Source organism: Apteryx mantelli, chromosome 9 (genome assembly GCF_036417845.1).
Source record: "Apteryx mantelli isolate bAptMan1 chromosome 9, bAptMan1.hap1, whole genome shotgun sequence".
NCBI lineage: Eukaryota > Metazoa > Chordata > Aves > Apterygiformes > Apterygidae > Apteryx > Apteryx mantelli.
The window spans coordinates 12,421,534-12,441,957 of NC_089986.1; the positions used below are offsets into that span (position 1 = coordinate 12,421,534).

A 20,424-nucleotide genomic window follows, 5' to 3' on the forward strand; every position below is an offset into this window, starting at 1 on the left:
GCGGCTCCCATCGTCTTCCGCCAAGCAGCGCCGGGGCGGCACAGCCTGGGCTGCAGAAAACAGCTGGGAGCAAGGTCCCCCGACTCCCGGTTCATGGCTTCTGCCCCTCTGTCCTCTCTCAGACTCTCTTCCCTGCCCAAGTCCAAACCAAAGAAAGGAAGGAAGGAGAGAAAAGAAGGGGAGAAAGAAATAAAAACTAAAACAAATGAAAACTAAAATAAAAAGCAGCAGTTGGGAGGCAGCTTTGTTAGGACAACTCAGCAAAATAAAATTCCGGTTTATTGTTGGACAACATTGTTTCACACATACATCAAACAGGCCAAAAAAAGAAAAAAATAAAAATAAACAGCAACTTCATAGACAGAAAAAAAAAAAGAAAAAAGAAAAAAAAAAACCTTTTTATCTTTGGCCTTGCCACCTCATACAAACCACAATCTATGGTACAGCTAAAGTACATACACAAAAAAAGTTACTGGAATGCTCAGAATAAGATTGTAATTTTTTTTTTTGCATTTTTGTCTTTTTTTTTTTTTTTTTTTTTTACAAGGTTTTGTTTTATTCTCCTTTGAGATAATGGTTTGGGCCTGGTCACACCACAAGTAAAGTCAGAAATAGGTAACAAGAGAGATATACACTTCAAAGCCCCCCTTTTGGTCAATCCGAGATCACTTAAAAATGGCGGACCTCCTAACAATATGTACAAAAATATAAAATGTAAATAAAAAATACAAACAAATTCTCCTTTAAAGTACTTTTAAGAAAGAAAGCAGGGCCTTGAAGTTTTGGTGCTTGGGTGGGGAGGGGGTCTGTGGGGGAATGGGAGTTTCTCTCCCCGCTAACGGGCAAATCGTTTCGTATGTTCATTAAATGGCAGCGCCGCGCTGGGGGGCAGGGGCCGGGGGTTCACTCTACTTGGTGAGGATGACCACGGCAGAGGGGGGAGGAAGGGGTGTGTGTGTGTCTGTGTGTGTGTGGTGGGTGGGAAGGGTTGCGATGGGCGGGGAGGGGGGGGGGTCCCAAGGGTGAAGAGGATGCGCTGGCCTTTTTTGTTGTTTTCCTCCTTATTTAAAAAAAAATAATAATAATTTGCTGCCTAGTCATCTTCATCGGTTTTCTGCTTCTTGGGATCGACGTCGTCGTCCTAAGGGGAGAGCAAAGCCGTTAGGGAGAGGGGCCAGGGATGGCTGCTGCGGGGCCGCCCGGGGGGGGCCTGGTGAGATGGGATATGCTGCTGGACGGGGTCCCAAGGCAGCCCCGCTTGGGGGGCTCAGGCTCCGCCGCAGGATCCTCACCCGGGGGGCCGGGAGTTGTGCCTCCAGGGGAAGGCACCAGCACCCACAGGTGGGGCCCTGCACATCGGCAAGCCGTGGGGTGGGCTCTCCCTGCCCGGGGCCTGCTCCCACAGCTGCATCAGGCCAGAGACCCTGCTGCATCTCCACCTCCTTCTCCCCACCACCCAACAAGCTGGCTTGGAAGCCACCGAGATGCCCATGGGGCCGCTTGGCAAAACCAAGGCAGGCAGAGAGGCAGCAGCTTCCTTAACACCCTAGGGATGACGGGTGACCACGTCTCTCCCCATGCAAAAGCCTCTCTCTCATCCAGCTCGGGGGACCCAAGCACCCCTGCCCAGGCCCACCACGTGTATCCCTGCTCCTAGGCTCCCGGGTTCAGTGGCTCACCCACACCTGGAGCAGACACCTCGCTAACCAGGCCAGGGTATAAATGGAACTGGGCCGCATCCCCAAGGGCCAGGCCCCAGAGAGGTGCAGGGAGCAGGAAGCGCAGGGGGAGTGCATTTGAGTCCCAGAGCCCAGCTTGGCATCTCCAGCCCACCAGCATCCCCCCAAACCCTCCCAGGACACAGGTGGCTCCAAGGGTCTCACAGGCCTGCCTACCTCGTCATCCTCAGCTGCCCGTTTGCCTGTGGCTCCCTCAGCTTCGTCATCTTCATCGCCGTCCTCTTCCTCACCTGAATGGGACAGGGGAAGGGGAGGAACATGAAACCTCCAGCGCAGCCTCATGCTAGACTGCAGAGATTACGGAGGCAGATGAGGGCAGCAAAACGAAGCAGCCAGAGAAGGGCCCCCTCTAACAGTAACTTGACCCACAATACAAAGGTCCCAAGCCTCTTGGAGGGTTTCAGCACCATGCACCTCTCCTCTGGTTTACAGCCTAGCGCAGCCCCACACTGCAACATCCAGGGTCCCTTTCTCTAAAGCTAAGACAGTCTCTTATCAGGGCAGCAGGTGCCTGAGAAACCAGAGGTTTTCAGGGCATCCCCCAGTTGACCCAATCCCCAGTCAACTGGGGGACAGTCAAAGGGGCTTCCCATTGATATGAAAAGAAGGATTTAGCTCCATCAAGCCTGGCTCATGTCATATTTGGGCAACAGGCAACAGACTGCAAAGCCTGTACCTTCACTGAGTGCCAAAATCACATTACAAGAAAGAAGAGAGAGAGAGAGAGGGAAACTCTTTCTAGTGGCTGCTCCACCTAACCGCTCCAGATTATTTCTGCTTCCCTTCGCAGCTATTAGTCCATCTTTAATGAGTTAAGAGAGCCAGAACGCATTAGTTCTGAGTCAGAACACTTTCTAATTATCAGAACAGCAAACAAACGCTACCAACTTATCTTACAGCAAGAGAGAGGAGAATGAGCAGAGAGCTCTGGGCTTTGACCCACTTTGAGCTCAAATAGGCCAGTGGATCAGAACGACTGAGCCTATTTCATGTTTGGCCAGTTTTGGAGGGGTCAGGGGCAAGATCGGAGGCCCAGGAGGAATAACCGCTTGGCTGCGAAGAAGTCCCTTGTGTAACAGGAGACCCTGCTAAAACTTATAGCGTTAAGGCCAGTAAGCTGGCTTTAAACCACCACGAGCTACACGTATAGACGGCCGGGGGGGATTAAGGTCAGCCCATCCTCCCTTCCCTTCTCCTCTCCCCAGCGTATGCTCAGCCACAACGTGGCCTGTGCCTTGGGAACGGCAAGATTAGCTCCCAGCGATGCATCAACACCCTGCCAGCCATCACATGCACGGGGCTGGCCAGCGGGTCAGGTGACAACGCCAAGCTGATTGGGAGCATTTTTAGTTCTTTGAGCTGCTTTAAGCAAAGCAAATAATGAGATGGAATGGGGAGAAGGGTGAGAAAAATACACCCTCAGCTCCCCTCTGCTGTCAAACTCAGGGCAGGAGTTTGTTCCAAGCGTTGAAAAAAAGCTGATGCAAGCTGCACTCGTCTTTAAATCTCCCTCCTGCAGCATTCAGCTTTTCAGGTGCAGCTTTCAGGCACAGATCACCTGGGGTCGGTCAGTATGGACGGACAGGAGCCCAGGCGGGATCCCGGGGAGGTGAGGCATGAGGGCCTCCAAGCACCATAAAGAGCACGCCAGCCCGTGCCTGCGCTTCGCGAGCTGGCAACAGCAGGGCTGGCACCACGGGACGATAGCTCCCCGAGCTTGTCACCGCAGTATCCAAGCAACGCTCCCCCCCCCCCCCCCCGACACATGCGCATGCAGCACACATGCTGCCCCCCCCCAAGGGAAACAGAGAGGCAAATACTTCCTCCCTTCTTTCACCCTGAGAGAGAGTTGAAGGTAGGTGGGTTCAGGACAGCACACGGCTGCAGTGCTCTCTGTCCCCAGGGATTAAAATCCAGAGTACGAACGGGGCCACGATTCCCAGTCTTTCTAGTGAACCAGTTCCTACCCGAAGGGCACTGAGGACAACTGGCTGCTAAGAGAAGAGCGCTACTGCCAAGGAGACGGGCTTCCCTGCTTACACTCCTTTCTTTCTCTGTTGGAATAGGTGCTCGTCTCAAGCTCATTAAGTTTCCATCCCTGCCTGCCCTGCCCCTGTCTCCCAAAACTACTCAACAGGTTAGTAGGTCAGCACTTAACCCCAAATTGACAAGGGATTAACCCAGTAACAGCTAATCAAGGGCCCCAAGTTCATTCAAGCCTAACGAGAATGGTTTTCTCCCAGCCTTAGTGGGTGATAAAAATAAACAATGTTACTCATCCAAGCAGATCTTGGGGGGGGGGGGGGGGGAAATAGTGGGGAGGGTGAGAAGCAATTCGGCAAGTCACTGGTGGATTTCTACTCACTGCTGCCAAAACCCACTTCCAGGCTGGGTGAGATCAGGAAATGGGGGAGGACGGGGAGACCCAAGACACTCTGGACAAGGAAGGTTCAAAACAAGCCTGTCTGACGCTGTTTAACAGGCAGGGAAAAGCTACAGGTTCCTCTGCCTGCTTCCACGCAGCATCCAGCCGGAGAAAGAAGAAGGGCTAGGCAAGCGGGTGAGGGCACCAGATCAGCCCCTCACCAGCCGAATGAGCGAGGGCCATGACCTGTCCTCCTTGCCCTGGTGGGGCACAGCTGTCCCAGGCCACCTCGGCCCACCAGCCAGGGCTCACATTCATAGCAGCCGTTGCGATCACAAGAGTCAAGGGCAGGTTTTTACTACTCGCACGGAAAGACTAATGCGCTTATTCAGCGCCGCGGTACAGTGCCGTCTGGCCAGAGGAGGGAGGAAGGAACCTGCCCTTCACCTGCTGGAACAGAGTCAAGGGCTGACTTCACTCCAGAGCGCTGGCAGCCTGGGTGAGCGAGGAAGGATCGTACAAGGCTGGCGAGAGCTGCCGCAGAGTGGCCGCGAGGGGGAGATGCTGCTCCCAGCTCTCCTCCGCTTCCTAGAGTCCTGCCGGAGGACTATTGTCCAGCATAGGACACTGCTGCGCAGGGGGCAGGATGCTGCTCCGCAGCTACGGGATGGGGACAGGGGGGAACAAGGAAAGTTACCATCACCCTCTTCCTCCTCGTCCTCTTCCTCACCACCTTCTTCTTCCTCTTCGTCTACTTCATTGTCAGCCTCCTGCTCTCCGTTTTCCTCGTTCTCCTTGGCAAGACAAAACATCACTTAAAAAAATGCACTGGGGAAGGGAGAAGGGGGAAGAGATGTTCAGCAGAAGGGCACGTCCCCATCTTTCCTTCCTAAAGCAAAGTACCAGCCCACTGGAGCCCCAGGCGTGCATCTCGCTTCCTTTCTGCCTCCGCGCTACAGAGAGCCCAGGGATGAAAGATCCCAAGTCTATAGCAATTTGGGCGCTAAAGCTCTGAGGCCAAGACAAAGACTGCAAAGACTCTCGTGACACATCAAATTGAAGCAGAATGAATTTCCCTTGCCATGTTAAAAATAGGAAACCAAAAGATTTACTTGTATACAATGTGTTTCCCTGCTCAACTGATTGTAACATTGTATGTCTAATGCTTTTTTTTTTTTTCTCTCCCCTCCTTCCCCTTCAATTCCAGTGCCTAGAAAAGCAGCAGCACTGGACACACGATCTCACATGGCTTCTGGGGAAGGGATCAAGAGATCCAAGCCCAGCCCTGCCTTCTGCACACATGGAAGTCGCCTGCAGGCTTGGTAGCTTCTGTTGAATCTGAAATGCCAAAAGCTCGATGGCTCTGCATGCTGCGGCGGTGCCATTTGCAAGGGTCCCCTCACAGGCAGGGCCCGGAAACAAGCTCACAGGAAGAGCAATAAGAAGGGGGAGGAATAAAAAGGTGTTGGAGTAAGGGTTGTCTCTCCCTGCAGATCAAGCAATACTCACAGCATTGCCGTTGGCCGGTGCGTCTCTGCCATTTTCTGTTTCTTCAACAACTTCCTTCTTCTCTTTTAGATCCTGGAAGGAGCAGAAAAGCAGAGAGTCACTGGGATTTCAGATGTTTGGATCCGTTCACGCCCCCGGGTTACGGAAGCTGCAGATCAGGTGTGAAATACAGTCCAAGGGAGACCAGGAGCTCATTTCTCTTCACAACTATTTGCTCTGTGATTTGGTCGCCCCAGTCTGGCTCCTCCTTGGGAATGCAAGCGCGCGGGGGCGAATTTCAGTCCAAGTTAGCTTCGCCAGAGAGCAGCTATCTAAAAAGAGACTGCTCCGTTTCACCTCTGAACTCCCAAACATACAGAGCTGGCTCCCTGCGTATGCTCAACAGCAGCAAAGCTGGCCGATTTCCCATTTAGCACAGTCCATGCAAGCTCCTGCAGTGTCACAGAGAGCCATCAGCCCGGGCCAACATATGGGCTCCACCGCCCGAGGGCTGCGGACATCCACGGCTGCTCAGTGCCTTCGCAGCAGGAACAAATCCCAGGAAATCATTAGCAGAGACTGCAGTCTCTGCCCTGCCCGGGGAAAATCATACGGCAAATATTACACGCCGGGTCTTTCTTGTAGCAGCAGAGATGAGACTCCAGGATCCATCTCACAGCTTTAAGTGTAACAGGATGGGGTGGGGGAAGAAGTCTATTTTTACACCGCTCCAAGAGCTGTGCCGGCTAGTTTGGTTCAAATCTCCACTGTGAGCAGAGCAAGATGAGAGCAGGAGCTTATGTATTTTTGCTATTGATCACTGTCAAAATGTCATGCCAAGTCGCTCGGCAAACAGGCTGAGAGGATCCAACTTTATGTTCCTGCATAAAGAACACTTGGATTTAACACTGGCATCTCTGCTTGCATCCTCCTCCCCTTCTGTTCCTCCATCAGCTGGAGCAAGTTCCTTCAGCACAAGAAGTATTACCCCAGCCAAGGAAAGCAAAGAGGCCCTTCCCCAGGGCCAGCCGGAACAGTCACACAGCCGGCTTCAACAGCGACCACGAGGTGTTTAAAAGTTGCTGGCAGCTCCCTGCTTTGCTTCACCTCCCTCTTCCCTCCTGCACTTTGCGGCTGCAACAGCCCCCACAGCGAGCGGGCACTTTCACTCTCGTCGAGCCAGTGTCACTTCCTCGAGCGAGCACCACAGGGTAAAGGCATGGCCCTGGCCCCATTAATACAGCCACCTCTCCATTTTGGGGTAGAGATTCAAACACGCTGCAGACCATTTAGACTAACAGTACAGGCATTTTAGACCACTAGGTTGTTTAAACCGCTCGGTTACACAGGCATGGGGAAAAAACAAGACAGGCACACACACAGACACCGTTACTTGAGGCATCCATGCTGCCGTGAAAGGAGGCTGTCTCTAAAGCGAGCTTTCGGGTTATTACACCTGTTGATCAGATCTCGTCTAATCAAATCAGCATCCCCACGAGCTTGGGCTAACACAAAAACACAAGCTCCTCGGCTTCCACTGCTCACATACGAATCCCAAGCCATCTCCCCCGTGCTACTCAATTCCATCAGTTTTATGCTGTCACTGACTCCTGCTCCTTAACCCCCCAGAGGCTGATCATGAGCATTTAACCTCTTGCGCACCACCGCACAGTTGCGTTCTGCAACCGGCGCCTCACATTAGGCACTCCAACATGAGGGCAACGGAGCATTTCCTAAGTTAAATACAGAACAAACCAAGCAGTCAGAGTTTCCACATCTCACTGTGCCCCACAGTTCTTTTCTGAAAGAGCTGTGCACAAAACATGACCAATTATCCTGGTCAAGAAACAATTCATTCTTGGGTATTTCAGCCGGACAAGTCTCCAGTCCTGACCTTTCCTGCCCCAACTGAAGATACTCTCAGCTTAATTACAATCAAAATGCCAGGTCATGAAGCCTGTGCTAGCAGCTGTGCTGCAAAGAAGGACCACAACTTCTCCTTTTCCCCAGGACCAGTCCAATACAAACAGACAAACGCATACAGCAGCCTCCAAGCGAAGAATCCATGTAGCAGGACTGCTTTAGCTCTAATGCTTTGACAGAGCCTCTAATTATAGGTGTGGCAAGACTGTTTGTCCATAAAATAGCAATGGTGTTTAGTCATACACCAACTGCCCGGGAAGCTCTACCTTCGGTACCACTCTGCTCCCAAGGAGCCGGTGCCAACGCTGTAGCCCGTGCAACCGCAGCTCCCACATCCCCGGTGCTCCCGGGCCCTCGGCAGCGATGAGCCGCGACAGAGGGCGGGATCCCAGGGGCACGGCCCAGGCCGAGCCTCGCCTGATCCACCCTGCCGCCCGCCGCCGACGGGAGCGCTGCAGAGGGCGAAGGGCTCCCGGCGGCGGCTGCTCCGCACCGCGGGAATCGCCCCGCCACCCGGGGACGGGGCCGCGGTGCCTCCCGCCTCCCGCCGGCAGGGGGCCCCCGCGCCCGCGCCACCACGCGCCCGGCCGCGGTTCAAACCGCGCGCCACTCTCCGCGCCCTCTCATTGGCCGCCCGCCAGCGCGCCGGCCCGGCGCCCCGCGGGATGCCGGGAAGCGTAGTCCCGCGGCGGCGGCGGGGCGGACTACGGCTCCCAGGGGGCGGCGCGGGCAGGGCCGCACGTGGTGGGCGCCCCGCTGCACGGCGGCGGCGGCGGCCGGGGGCGGCGCTCAGCGCCGAGCCACCGCCCGGGCAGGGCAGGGCGGGGCGGGACCGGACCGCGCTCCCCGCCTCCCGGGACGAACGGCGGTGAACCTCCATCCCGCCGGTATCGAGGCGCCGGGGCAGGGCAGGACGAATGGGAACGGCCCGGTGCAATCGCCCTCTCCGCAAAAGACCGGGGGGGGGGGGGTCACCTTGCTGCCGGGCACAGCTCCGCCCGCCCCGGAGCGCGGGACCCCCGCGGGAGAGCAAACCGGGGAAGAGCACCCCCTCCCCGCGCACACACACGCTGTAAAGGGCAGCGGAAGGTTAACGGCAAACTTGGCCCCGCTCCCTTCGGGGGAAACGGGGACCGACCCACCCCACCGCTTCCCCGCTCCGGGAGAGCGGGAGACACCGGGGAGCCGAGCCCCGGCCCCGCGGGCCCCGCAGTGGAGGCACCGGGGGAAGGGGGGGGGGGGGCGCACGGCGCCGGGAGCGGGAAACAGAAGTGAAATCGAAATCGCCTAGAAACGGTTTTGGGTGTTTTTTTTTTTTTTAACCCTCCCCCCTCAACATTTTTCCTGCCCCCTCCCCCGCCGGAGCGGACATGACCCGGTGCCCGGCGGCGGCCGGGGCACGCGGCGCGGGGTGGGAAGGCCCCGGGCACGGCCGCCCCGTCCCCTCGTTTCCCACGCACCCGCCCGGCTCCTCCCGCAACTTTCCCGGCGGCGGCGGCGGGAGGCCCCGGTACCGCGACGCCGCTGCTCCGCCAGCCGCCGCGGCCCCGCGGGGAGCGCGGCGCGGCCCCGGGGCAGCGGCTCCCCCGGGGGAACGCGGCCGGGCAGACAAAGGCGGGGGCCGGGACTCGCACCGGGGCTCCCGGGAGAGCTTCCCCCGCGCCCACCCGCCCGCGAGCTGCCGCCCGGCACCGACTCGCCAAGTTATTTCGCTGCGATGAGCCGAGCCCGGGAACGGAGCCCCGGCCTCGCCGCGCCCGCAGCCCCGGGCAGCTCCGCAGCGGCAACTGCCCCCTCCGGTGCAGCTCCGCAACAACTGCCCCCTTGGCTTTCGGGGCATCTCCGAAATAGCAACTACCCCCCTCTTCCTTCGGGGGGCAACTCCGCAACAGCAACCTCCCCCCCCCTTCCTTCGGGGGGCAACTCCGCAACAGCAACCTCCCCCCCCCCTTCCTTCGGGGGGCAACTCCGCAACAGCAACCGCCCCCCCCACCTTCCTTCGGGGGGCAACTCCGCAACAGCAACCGCCCCCCCCCACCTTCCTTCGGGGGGCAACTCCGCAACAGCAACCGCCCCCCCCCACCTTCCTTCGGGGGGCAACTCCGCAACAGCAACCGCCCCCCCCCACCTTCCTTCGGGGGGCAACTCCGCAACAGCAACCGCCCCCCCCCCACCTTCCTTCGGGGGGCAACTCCGCAACAGCAACCGCCCCCCCCCACCTTCCTTCGGGGGGCAACTCCGCAACAGCAACCGGCCCCCCTTGCATGCCCGGGATAGCTCCCCCACCCCCCCGGCAGGGACGCCGCCGAGCGGGACCCAAGTTTGATGGGGCTGTCAAGCTCCCGGAGCGCATTGAATGAGAGAGTGCTGCCCGGGCCGCCGCCATCCCCGCGCCGGTATCGGCGGCTCAGGCGCAGCCGTGCCCCCCAACCCCTCCGCGGCGGGACGGCCCCGGAGCCGCCGCCTCCCCCGGGAAGCCGGGGGGAGCGGGCCGCGGCGGCCGGCACAGCGGGCTCGCAGCCCCGGCGAGGGCGGCGAGCACGTTTCCCGCACGTTGTAGACAAAGAAACGGCGCAGGCAGGCTCCGCGCGGGGAGCGAAGCGGCGGCCCCACATCGCCCCCCCCCCCCGCCACGGGGGCTTGCAAACTTCAAAGGGGGGGTGCGCGCGGAAAAAAAAAAAAAAAAAAAAGGAAATGCAAAATTCCGCAAAATGCGGGAAAAAAAAAAGAGTCGCGAGGTCGGCGGGGGGAGCTGGCTCCGGCGCCTGCTGCGGCTCACCTTGGTGGAGATCTCGGAGCTGGTGTCCACGGCCGTGTCGGACATGGCGGGGGCGTGCAGGGCGGCGGGGCTGTGGCGGCGCGGGGCGGCGGCGCGGGCAGAACAATGCCAAGATGGCTTTGCGCGAGCCAGTGGGGACTCACGCGGCGCCACGGCCCCTCTTATAGAGCCGGGGGCGGCGCGCGCGCTGCCCCGCGCCGCGCCCATTGGCCGCGCGCGCCGCGGCCGCGCGCCCCCATTGGCCGCGGCGCAAACAATGGGCACGGCCGCTTAAAGTGGCAGGCGCCGCCGCCGCCACTGCGGCGATGAGTTCGAGCCCGGCCTCAGCGCGGCCGCGCGCCGGCGAGGAGGGGTGCGCGGCGAGGCACGGCGCGGCGGCGGGCGCTCTCCTCCCCTTTTCCCCTCCCTCGCTCTTTCCTCCTCCTCCTCTCCGCCCCGCACGCCCCGGGCCAAACGCAGAGGCCCGCCGTGCATTGTGAAACGGCGGGAGGGAGCAGGCGGCGCTCGGCGGAGGAGCAGTTCTTCCCCCCGCGCAGCCCTCGGCGCGGCTGCCAGCACAGTGCCAGCCCGCATGCTTGCGGAGAGGAGGCGTGCGCGCCCGCCCGCGGAAGCGCGGAATAATAATAATAATAATTAAAACAAAGCAAAACAAACCAAAACGAGCTAATGCGGGAGAAGCAGCTTTGCCCCCCGCGGGGGGCTGCTCCCTCCCGCCCCGCGGGGCCGCCGCGACCCCGGGCCCCGAGGCGGCCGTTGATGCCGGCACACGCAGACGGTACCGGGGGAGCCCCCCCCCCTTCGGGCCCGGTGCCCCCCCCCCGCAGGGGCTCTGCGCCGCCCCCGCTGTAACCCCACGCTAATGTACCCCGCGCAACCTGCGCGCCCCCCCCCCCCGTGCCCCTTATTTTCACCGTCGCGCAAACTTTGCCACAACAACAACAACCGCCACCGCCGGGGGGGGAGTGGGGGAGGGGTGGCGAGCGGTGCCCACCGCGGCGAACCGCCGCCGCCGCGCAGAAATGCGGGATTTCCCACAGATTTGCTCATTTTGCAACTAAAAAACAAACTGCCTCAGCTCTCCCCCCCGCGCCCCCTTTCTCACACACCTTTCGCGATCTCAAGGCTGGCACGCGCGGGGAGTTTTCCCGTACACCCCCTCCGCAGCCCGCCGTTACTCGGGGCCGCGGCCCCCCCCCCGCTCCCGCCCGTCCCGGGGCACCGGGGCCGCCCTTGCCCCCACGCCGCGGGGTAACGGGGCACCGCCGCGCCGAGTGAGGGGGCTCTGCCACGCTCAAGATGGCGCCGGCAGCCCTTCGCGGGGCAACCACACAGCTCCGCCATCCCCCGGGAGCCGCTCCGCAGCCCGCACCGGCCCCGCGGGGACGGTGTTGCCGCCTGAAAGCGGCTCCTGATGCCGGTTGTGCCATAGAAAGGGTAAAAGGGCAATAAAAAGCACCCCCAGACAGAGCAGCGCCTCTGCCACACTCAACATGGCTGCCAGGCCGAGGCAGCGGCTGACGGAGTCTGTCCTCGGAGGGCGGGATATAGGGACCACGCGATGCGGATTGGCCGACAGGGCCGAGCGAACGCTGTGCTGACGCTTTGCGGCCTCTTATTGGCTGAGGTGCCTGTCTGTCTAGGACAGAGTGGTTTCGAAAACCCGGAGCGGGTGAGTGAAGGAGCGTTGGAGCGGAGCTGGGGGTACCTGGTGGAGGGGATGGGGCCCGCCGCAGGAGCGCGACCCTCCGGGGCGCTGTGGCGGGCGGGACGCACTTCCCGTGGCGGGCCGGGCTGCCCTGGGCCTTGGTCCTCCAGCCTTGCTCCAGGAGAGCTGCTGGGAGGCTGTGACCACCCCTGCGCCGCTGGCTCGTTGGGGTTGCAGTGAAGTGGTGTGGCCCTCTCGCCCCGTCCCTGCCGCTCAGGGTGGGAGCGGGGCCAGCGCGCTCTGGGTGTCGAGGCCACCAGGCCCCCTTCTCACGAAAACGCATCCCCCCCGCCACGTACGTGCCTTAATGCGCACTAGTACCACAGCCGGGGCCCGGTCCCGCCACGGAGGCTGGCCTCCTTGGCCCCAGCGTCCTGTCCCTCCTGGGGCTACCCCAGAGCAGCAGCAATGATGGCAGCAAGGGGCGACCGATGGCCGACCGAGGCCTCGGGGCTGCGGAGGGCAGCGTGGCTCAGCAGGAGGAGCTGCGGCGCCCGTGACCTTGTGTCGGCTGCTGACCCCCTGCGTGACCTTGAGTCGGGCATCTCGCCACGGCCTCGGCACCGTGCATGTTTTGAGGCTGCGAGCGCTCTGCGGGAAACTCTCGCTATGTGTCAGAGCTGCTCTCGGCGCAACGGTGCCCTGCTCGCAGCTTCCAGGTGCCTGTGGCGAGCAAGTATTTAATCAGTCAAGGCCTTTGGGGAGAATACGTTTCTCACGTTTGATGTCCTGCACTGATCTGACCGTGGGGCGGTAGAAAGCAGAGCTGTGTAGCCATGCGGCGAGAGCCCTTTCCACGTGCCCAGGGGAAGGACAGGGCTGTAGGTACCAGGATTTCTGGTAGCTGCTGGCTACGCTTCTTATGTTCAAGACAAGGGCAGTTGCTGTCTCTTCCCCGATGAGAAATGGCAGTAAACAGTGCCTGTGGCTTTGGGGCAGGTTGCTAGCTGGGCTGGAGGCAGGAGCGCCCTCTGCCATAGCTGTGCTGCCGACTGGCAGTTGGTGATTCTCTGAGTACATCCAAAACAGGAAAGAAACCCCCCCAAACCCAACCCTAAAATAAAGCACTTCTGCTGCAGCTTGGCTTTAATGTGTGTCTTCTCAAACACGGGATGTTCTTTTGGGTCTGAGATTCCCACGTTTCAAGAATGCTTGGATAGAGAAAAAGAGTTAAAAAAAGAAAAAGAGATGTGGGATATTTGGAGAAGAAAAATGGGAATCCTCAAGGGACAATCACACCAGGATCCCACAGAATAGAGAGAGGGAGAGAGGAAAAAAAAACAACCGAGCTTGGAGTGAAAGCAAAACTGCCTTAAACCACTCTGCGTAGAAAATCCACATATAGCTGGTTTGCTGTAGTCTCTCCATTCAGCGGGATAACCCGGCTGGTGTGTGCCTGCACATGCAAGGCAGAGAGAAACAGACGGAGCTTGACATTTTATGCCTCAGCGGTCCAAAAAGAAACAACAAAAAAACTGTTGCCTGTAAAAGGCAGCTGCTACTTTACCTCTTCTCCACCCCTCCCGCCAGCCCGAGCTGCGAGAGAGGCTCCGCAGGGAGCAGCGAGGAGGAGGAGAGTGGAAGGGGAGTTTGCAAAAGTGCCTGAGCCTCGAGACAGAAGTTTCCAGGACTGAGCTCTGCCTGGGACCGCGGTGCTCGGGCTGGCCTGCCCCGCTCCGTCTGCGGGAGGCGATGGCTTCAGCAAGCCAATCGAGGTGCTGGAGGAGGCGGTAGGAGTTTTCACTCCTCGTCGGCCGTTTCCCTAGCTCAGCAAGTAGCAGTCTCTCTAATCCCCGGTGAAGATCCTGCTGCTCGGGCGATTATTTCGTCGCAGCAAGCTGCTCCTCGGAGGAAATTCTCATTGCGCTCTTCGGAGAGGCAGGGGAGGGGCAACTGTCACTCAGGCGCTCTGGAAAAAACAGAGGGATGAGCCTGCAGCATCCCCGGGCTCCAGCGCACGAGATGTGTTAGTGTTTCTAGGTCAGGCTGGTGATGCGGGACATGAAGCTAGCGGAGATGACATCCTGGCTGTGTCACCTTCTGTTCCCCTATGGACAAGGGTGCACGCGGGGGCTGCGGCTTCGCGGCCGATCCCTTGGCAGAAGGGCAGCTGTGCGGTGCCTGGAGCGGCGGGGGAGAAGGAGGACCGGTGGGGGGCTGTAGCGACAGCAGCGGTAGGGCGGTGGCAACGAGCTTCTCGTGTGCTGAGAGGGATGTGTGGAGGCAGCAAAGGTGGTTGAGAGCACGGGGGCCATGCCACAGGTTCGAAAGGCAGCTTCATGAGATCATGGGACTAAGGCCTTGCCACAGGAGGCAGAGACTGCGCTTGGAGAGCACCAGCCGCCCCGGCTCAGGGAAGAAGGGCCAACAACGCCGGGGAGACGAGCCGGCTTTCTCCCCACATCCTGGGCAGCTGCTCCTCTGTCCATCCCCACGAACCACGTCAACACAAGGCAGTAGGTCTCCGTGGTGTGTTTAATTAAGGGATGGAGACATAGACTTCGCCTTCCCTCAGAGGATTGCAAAAGGCCCAGGCGGGCCCCACACACCAGCTCACGGCCATCCCTGCTCCTACACGCGCTCTGCCCCGGCGTTACAAAACAGCGCTCTGACTCACTGACGTTTCCCAGCCCAGTGCTAACCAAGCTGGGAGAAATTTGCAGGAATCCTTCAGTGGGACACAGCCAGCCAGGAAGTTTTGTGGCTCTGCCTGCCACTGCCAGCGCCCGGAGCAGGCTGTGCTGGGCAGGACACGGCACGGTCCCTCCAACATCCCCCCGCAGGCCTCTGGGGCAAGGACGGCTTTCCAGGGAGGGTTATCCCCCACGATCGCAGGATACGGGAAGGGGAGTGTGACTTCTCCAGGTCCCTTCACCCCAGCCTGCAATGACACCATGGTCCCTTGACATCCAAGATGCTCGCTGGCTTCTGTGCGTCTCCTCTGTGGGCTCTAGGAAGCTGCTGCCCCGAAAGGCCGAGAGGCCGCGGCAAGCGAGCACCCTTTCTGCCTCTCCCAGCTGGGTGCTGGCAGGAGCCAGAGCCAGACTGAGGGCAGCAACACATCCCAGCGCTGCTGCTAATCCTGCTCCCGCCTAAAGCCAAGGTGGGGACGTGAAGAGGACGATGTGGGAAGCCTCAGGTCTGGGACACGGCCTTTTCCGGGGAGCCCACAGCTGGCGGGAGGGGACCCCAGCGTCACCCTGGGTGCCGAGTGGCAGCGCCGGCGGCACGGTGCCCAGGAGCCGGAGCTCGGCACCCTGTCCTTTCCTGCCTGTGTGCCAGGATGGCCCCGGCTTGCCCTGGGACAGACTCCTGGGGCCAGACTGCCAGGTTTAAAGGCAGCAAAGCTGATGGTGTCCTTTCTCTCCAGGCAAGGGTGAGTAGGGCATCTGGGCTGCCTGCCCCAGAGGCAGGGGAAGGAGGTGTGTGCATCTGGGTGGGAGTCTGGTAAAGCTTGAAAACAGTTGTTTCTCTTTCCTTTTGAATCAGTTTTCCGGTTTCCCCCCTATTTGAACATTGGTTGTGACTACGAACCCGAGTGAACAACTCCATGGATCAGACGCAGGGCAAGGGCCTATCGCACGGAGCTTATACACCCACGTCCTCCCTCCGGCCTGGGCCTTGGGCCAGAGATGTTGTTTCACTCCTTAGGGCTCATGTCCCAGTGCAAAAAGTGATGCACAGAAGAGATTTAAAAGAAGAGAAAAAAAGGAAAGTGGGAGGGAGGGGGCAAGACCAGATTTTCTTCCCTCCCTCCCTGCCTCACCCAGTGCTTTGCAAACATGAGGTCTTAGCAATGTCTTTGGGAGGAGGGAAAACATCCTCGCTGCGTTCACCCGGAGCTGGACGTGCAGTGAGGCCGCGATTGCTGCACGGCGAGGCCAGCTCCAGCCACATGACCCCAAATGCACGTTGCCCCCAGCCCGTCCCTCCCACTGTTGCAGGGCGGGACACCCCCAGGGGCCACCCAGCACTCCTGAGCCGGCCCTGCTGGCCATGGGGTGCCATGGGCCGTCGTCCTCCTCGGACAGCCACGTGGAGAGTCACAACTCGTTTGTCTCGTCCCTCCTCGCCACATCTGCACACCTGGGAGAAGACAGACACGCACATGCACACACTCACAAAACCAACCCCAAATCTGGATCGTTATCTAAGAGAATTAATTACTGGCTCATGAATATTCAGATTAGAAACTCTGCTGAACCTGGCGGCAGTTCGGAGCCTGGGGCAGCCCTGGAAAAAAGAATTCCACTGGCGAGATATAAATCACCGCTCCCCTCTATCGCTTTCCCGGTGGAGCTCTGCCTCCTTGGAAAGACAGAAACTTGATTTCCTTTTTTCTCCTTCTTCTTCGTTTTTAATCTGCGCGGGGCCCCTGTAATTACAATGGGCTGCTTTAGGGCTTGTGTTATTTATTGGGTAACAGTGACACACCTACCCGGCTCCAGCCGCCTGCCTTCCCACATGTCGCGGCTTGTCGTTCCTACCCGAGAGCACCCACCCCGCCGTGCCATGCTTAGCTAGTTTAGCTCGAGACAGTGCGGGCAGTGAGAGTGGCTCCCGGGGTCCAAAAAGGGATCATTACCCTTAATTGATCCACTAAAGACACCTCCGTGGTGTTGGAGCACCCCTAGGCAGAGGTGAGAGCTCTCTCTGGCCGCAGTGTTATTTTATTGCAAAACAGAGTCTCGTGCACAGGTATTTGTGTGCTGGTACGGCAGGAACTCGATGCTGCCAAAGCTCACACCTCGTTTCATTCCAGTCAAGAAACCTTTGACCCCATTTTCCAGGTGGGGAAACTAAGGCACAGAGTGTGGAAGTGACTTGTCACTGTGACTTGTCACATTTCCTAGTCATCCCAGGAAATCAGAAGAAGAACCCTCTGCTCCCTCCCTCAGCCTGATGTGCTGCTGGGTGAGAAGATGCCAGCCAAAGTGCTTGGCTCAACTGTCCGGCTGGCGTTCGGGGCCTGTCTCCGTGTCCCTCAGCATTGCTTTCCGGATATTGCCATCTGCCCAGCCCCACATCCCTCCACCCAACTCTGCTACCCCTGCGCGAGGGCCTGGCTGTTTGGAGAAGGCGAGGAGATGAGCACTCGGGGCTGAAGACCACATGGCTGGGGGAATTAAATAATTGATGGCCCAGAAGTCTCCAGCAGCTACCGAATCTCCAGGGGCACCATTTGAGAAGCAAGGCAGAACCCCAGACAAGCCCGTTTTCTCTGATACAATGCCAGCGTGTCTCTCTCATTGCTGGGGCTTCTGGTGGGCTGAACACGTGGGGCACCAGGGATGAGAGCACTCCTCCGCACGTCTTGCCTCTGCGTTCGCCCGGCACGCTGCGGCAGCGCTGGAGGGACTGGCTGCCTTCCAGCGCGGCAGGGAGGAGACGGGGCGAAGGAGCAGGCCGCCGCTTCCAGGCTGAAAGCCGCAGGTGTGTCCCGACTCACGCAGCGTTGTGTGGGGTGGTTTCCACCGATCAGGACCCTTCAGCCTCGAAAAGGGAGGGTGAAGCGGGGAGGAGGAAAAAAGTCGACAAAATCAAGGCGGGAACCCAACTCTTCCCTGAACGTGAGCGTGGCCCTGTCAAAAAGCAGCAGCCAGACAGGCGAAAGGGGCAGCTCTTCCCCCATGATGCACAGTCAAGCTGCGGCCTCCGAGCTGTGGGAGCACAGAGAACGGCTTAAAAATTTACAGGCAAAAAGCAACAGGACAAAGTCACCATAGAAATTGGAAGAAATTAAATACAAAGGTCCTGCTCCCTGTTCTGTAAGTCCCTCAGCTACAAAGTCTTGGCAGATGGGAGGGTATCGCTTCCCGATCACTCTGTTCCTGCTCTCTGCTGCAGGCGTTGAGGCAGAGGCACTGGTCACCCCATACGGGCAGAGCCACAGCGGGCACCGCGGTGTCACAAGGTGAGAGGCTTGGGCAGATCCTGGACATCAGCCCCACGGGATCCTCATCAGCACTTGGGAGGAAGAGTGTTTCCGAACCAAAGCTCTCCGACAGAGCCGCCTCAGGATTTGTCAGGCTGCAGTGTGAAGCATCTTCCTGAGCTAGACATATTTGTTTGTCGATATTCAGTCTGCCAATAAAAGTGGTGCATGACCAAATTGAATATTTAATTTAATTTACACTAACCAGGAGCTGGATGGCATTTTATCTGAAGGAAAATGTTTGCAGCCCTCTCTTTCTTTTTAACTGATTTTTTCATGAAAAGCTGTTGATTTTGTTCTTGGGATTTGTTCATATCTTTTTTTTTTTCCTTGTGATGCTGTTATGGTCTGTGTTAAGGACGATTTTCATTTACCAGCTCAGGAGTTTAATGAACAAGCTATTTGAATAACCATTTGGACAAGTATTAAAAAAGAGAAGAGAGAAAAAAATTCCATTCCAGATCCACTGAAATAGCTCCCCCCCCAACTTGAATAATTTGCAGAAGAGTAGTTTCCTCCTTTTTTTTCCTAGCATACTAGATGAAACAGTTGAAAGTGTTTGAAGCTGGCAAGAAATGCATTTCTAGCTACTGATGTCATGAAAATATAAATTGGCAGATTTTTCATGCTGGGTCAACATGTAGCGATAAGCACAATGCCATACCTTTAGGAGCAGTATTTGTTGGTAAACAGATGGGAAGCAACCTATAATGTCTGTAGTCAATAACATACAGCAAATGCTCATTCGTGGGGTTGCTCTTGGAGTAATAAATCACACATCATCTTCATGGTGGAGCCTGGATCATCCTGTGTGCAGACACTGTTGAGCCTGTTGTGGGCAAAACACAATGTGGAGAATCACAATGAATAATTTAGAGCGCATCCTTGTTCGCCTCTCTTAAACTGTCCATTGAGTCATTTCTGCTGCTCCCATTTCAAGTGGCCAGAGGAATCCTTCCTATTTTCCACGCCAAATATAGCAGTTTTTCCAGAAATGCTAGAACACACAAGCCAGGAAGTTTCCTTTCTCTGGATGAGTCACTGGAAGTTCAGGCTGCAATTTCACGATTGCTTCAAGCTGATCGAAATCTGTGCTGCTGCCAAAAGGAACCATCCAGCCTTCCCTGGTGAGCGTCCTTGCTCCTTCCTGGGAGCTGGCTTGTGCTGTGAGTCAGATTACGGAACTGATCAGGCTGAAAACTAATATTACTGTCTTTTGGGAAGGGGAGGGAGGTAACTTTCATCCAAATCATTTGGCTGTGTGGACCCTAGAGGAGAGGAGGCTCCTCCAATCTGTATGTTACAAGGATGCTCCTCATGCTGGAGTGACCAAAGGCGAAGGGGACATGAGGGGAAGTGCCATGCACACAGGGCCATGGTGGGTGGGTGTCCCCTGTGTCACACAGCTTAGCTGCAGAGCCTAGGGGATGCTGTGTCCCTGTGCCTACAGCTTACGGCAGGGACACAGGAAAGATCCCTGCCTGGAAGGGATTGTCTTGGGTGCCATTTCTAATATCCAGCACAAAGATGTGACTTGGGGCATTGGGACAAACCTGTATCTCAAGATGGTCCCCAGCCAAGCCAGGATGCTCAGACATCCTACTGCACCATAAGACTTCAGTGGAGACACCTGTGATAACAGGATCTTGCAGAGGAGCTAACCCCTCTTTCGCAAGCAGGACTGTTCTCTTCTTAGTTCTTCTTTCCTTTCCATCCCCACCTCCTCCAGCATTTTTTCTAGCTACTTTCCACATTTCCACTTTCCTTTTTTTTCTAGCTACTTTCTAGCTACTTTTCTACTTAAGAAACTGGGCCTTCCTCCCTTCTCACTGCCTGATCCCCTCTAAGCACTGCAAACTCCTGGCACCAATTTCAAGCAAATATGATGGTGGGGTGATAGATCCTGGATGTTCCTGCAAGTGTCCTGGAAACAAGTGGCTAAGCAGAGGGGAGACACTCATTGGCACCCCCTAGAGAGACTGGCTGCTGCAAGTGCAGCCCCTTCATTAGCACTGTGCACGCCTGGGTGCACCTCAGCTGCTTCCAGCTTTACCTCCCGCCCCTTACTTAGTGGCACAGGGTCAAGCATCGCTCTTGCAAAGGCCATGGGGTTTGGGGGGACAGTGGGAACCAATCGGGGCTCCCAAACCTTCCCAGCAGCCGCTGATGAGTGCTTGGGAGAGCCAAGTCTGCCAGCAAAGATGGGGCCTGAGGCAGATGGTGCTATGGTGTAGATGGTGGCACGGCAAGGCCATTGCAGGTGCTGGAGACAGCACCCCAGCTCTGGTCCCCAGGAGAAGGGGGTGCCATCACCACCCCGCACATCGCCCTGTCCCTCAGCACACCTTTTTCCCACTTCTTCCTACTCTCCAATGAGTTTATGTGAGGTCCTTTGCTCCTTGGATGCTGCAGACAGTTCCCAAGTTTTCCCCCAGATGCCCTGTGTGGGAAGCAGCACTTGCTAGCTGGGGTCCCTGGGCCCTTACGGAT

General features: G+C 58.0%; 1 protein-coding gene across 3 annotated transcripts; it reads right to left on the minus strand.

Moving 5' to 3' along the window:
- Positions 1–243: 243 nt before the first annotated feature.
- PTMA (prothymosin alpha) lies at positions 244–10,516 on the minus strand. 3 transcript variants are annotated; one of them, XM_067301749.1, is made up of 5 exons: positions 10,295–10,516; positions 5,614–5,685; positions 4,802–4,895; positions 1,896–1,969; positions 244–1,141 (listed from the first exon to the last, which is right to left on the minus strand). In XM_067301749.1, exons 1-5 carry the CDS (start codon positions 10,499–10,501, stop codon positions 1,094–1,096), a joined length of 495 nt encoding a protein of 164 aa, XP_067157850.1. In that variant the 5' UTR covers positions 10,502–10,516; the 3' UTR covers positions 244–1,093. The 3 variants fall into 3 exon arrangements, with proteins under 3 accessions (XP_067157850.1, XP_067157851.1, XP_067157849.1); XM_067301750.1 differs by having other exon boundaries at positions 4,808–4,898; positions 10,295–10,439; XM_067301748.1 differs by having other exon boundaries at positions 4,802–4,898; positions 10,295–10,439.
- Positions 10,517–20,424: the final 9,908 nt, after the last annotated feature.

Excerpts from the sequence above, each read along its gene's own strand:
- PTMA (XM_067301749.1), bottom strand. The coding sequence starts at position 10,501 with ATGGGCGCGGCGCGGGGCAGCGCGCGCGCCGCCCCCGGCTCTATAAGA. Across the intron at positions 5,686-10,294 it reads GCTCCGAGATCTCCACCAAG|GATCTAAAAGAGAAGAAGGA; the intron begins GTGAGCCGCAGC and ends TGCTCCTTCCAG. Across the intron at positions 1,142-1,895 it reads GGGCAGCTGAGGATGACGAG|GACGACGACGTCGATCCCAA; the intron begins GTAGGCAGGCCT and ends CTCTCCCCTTAG.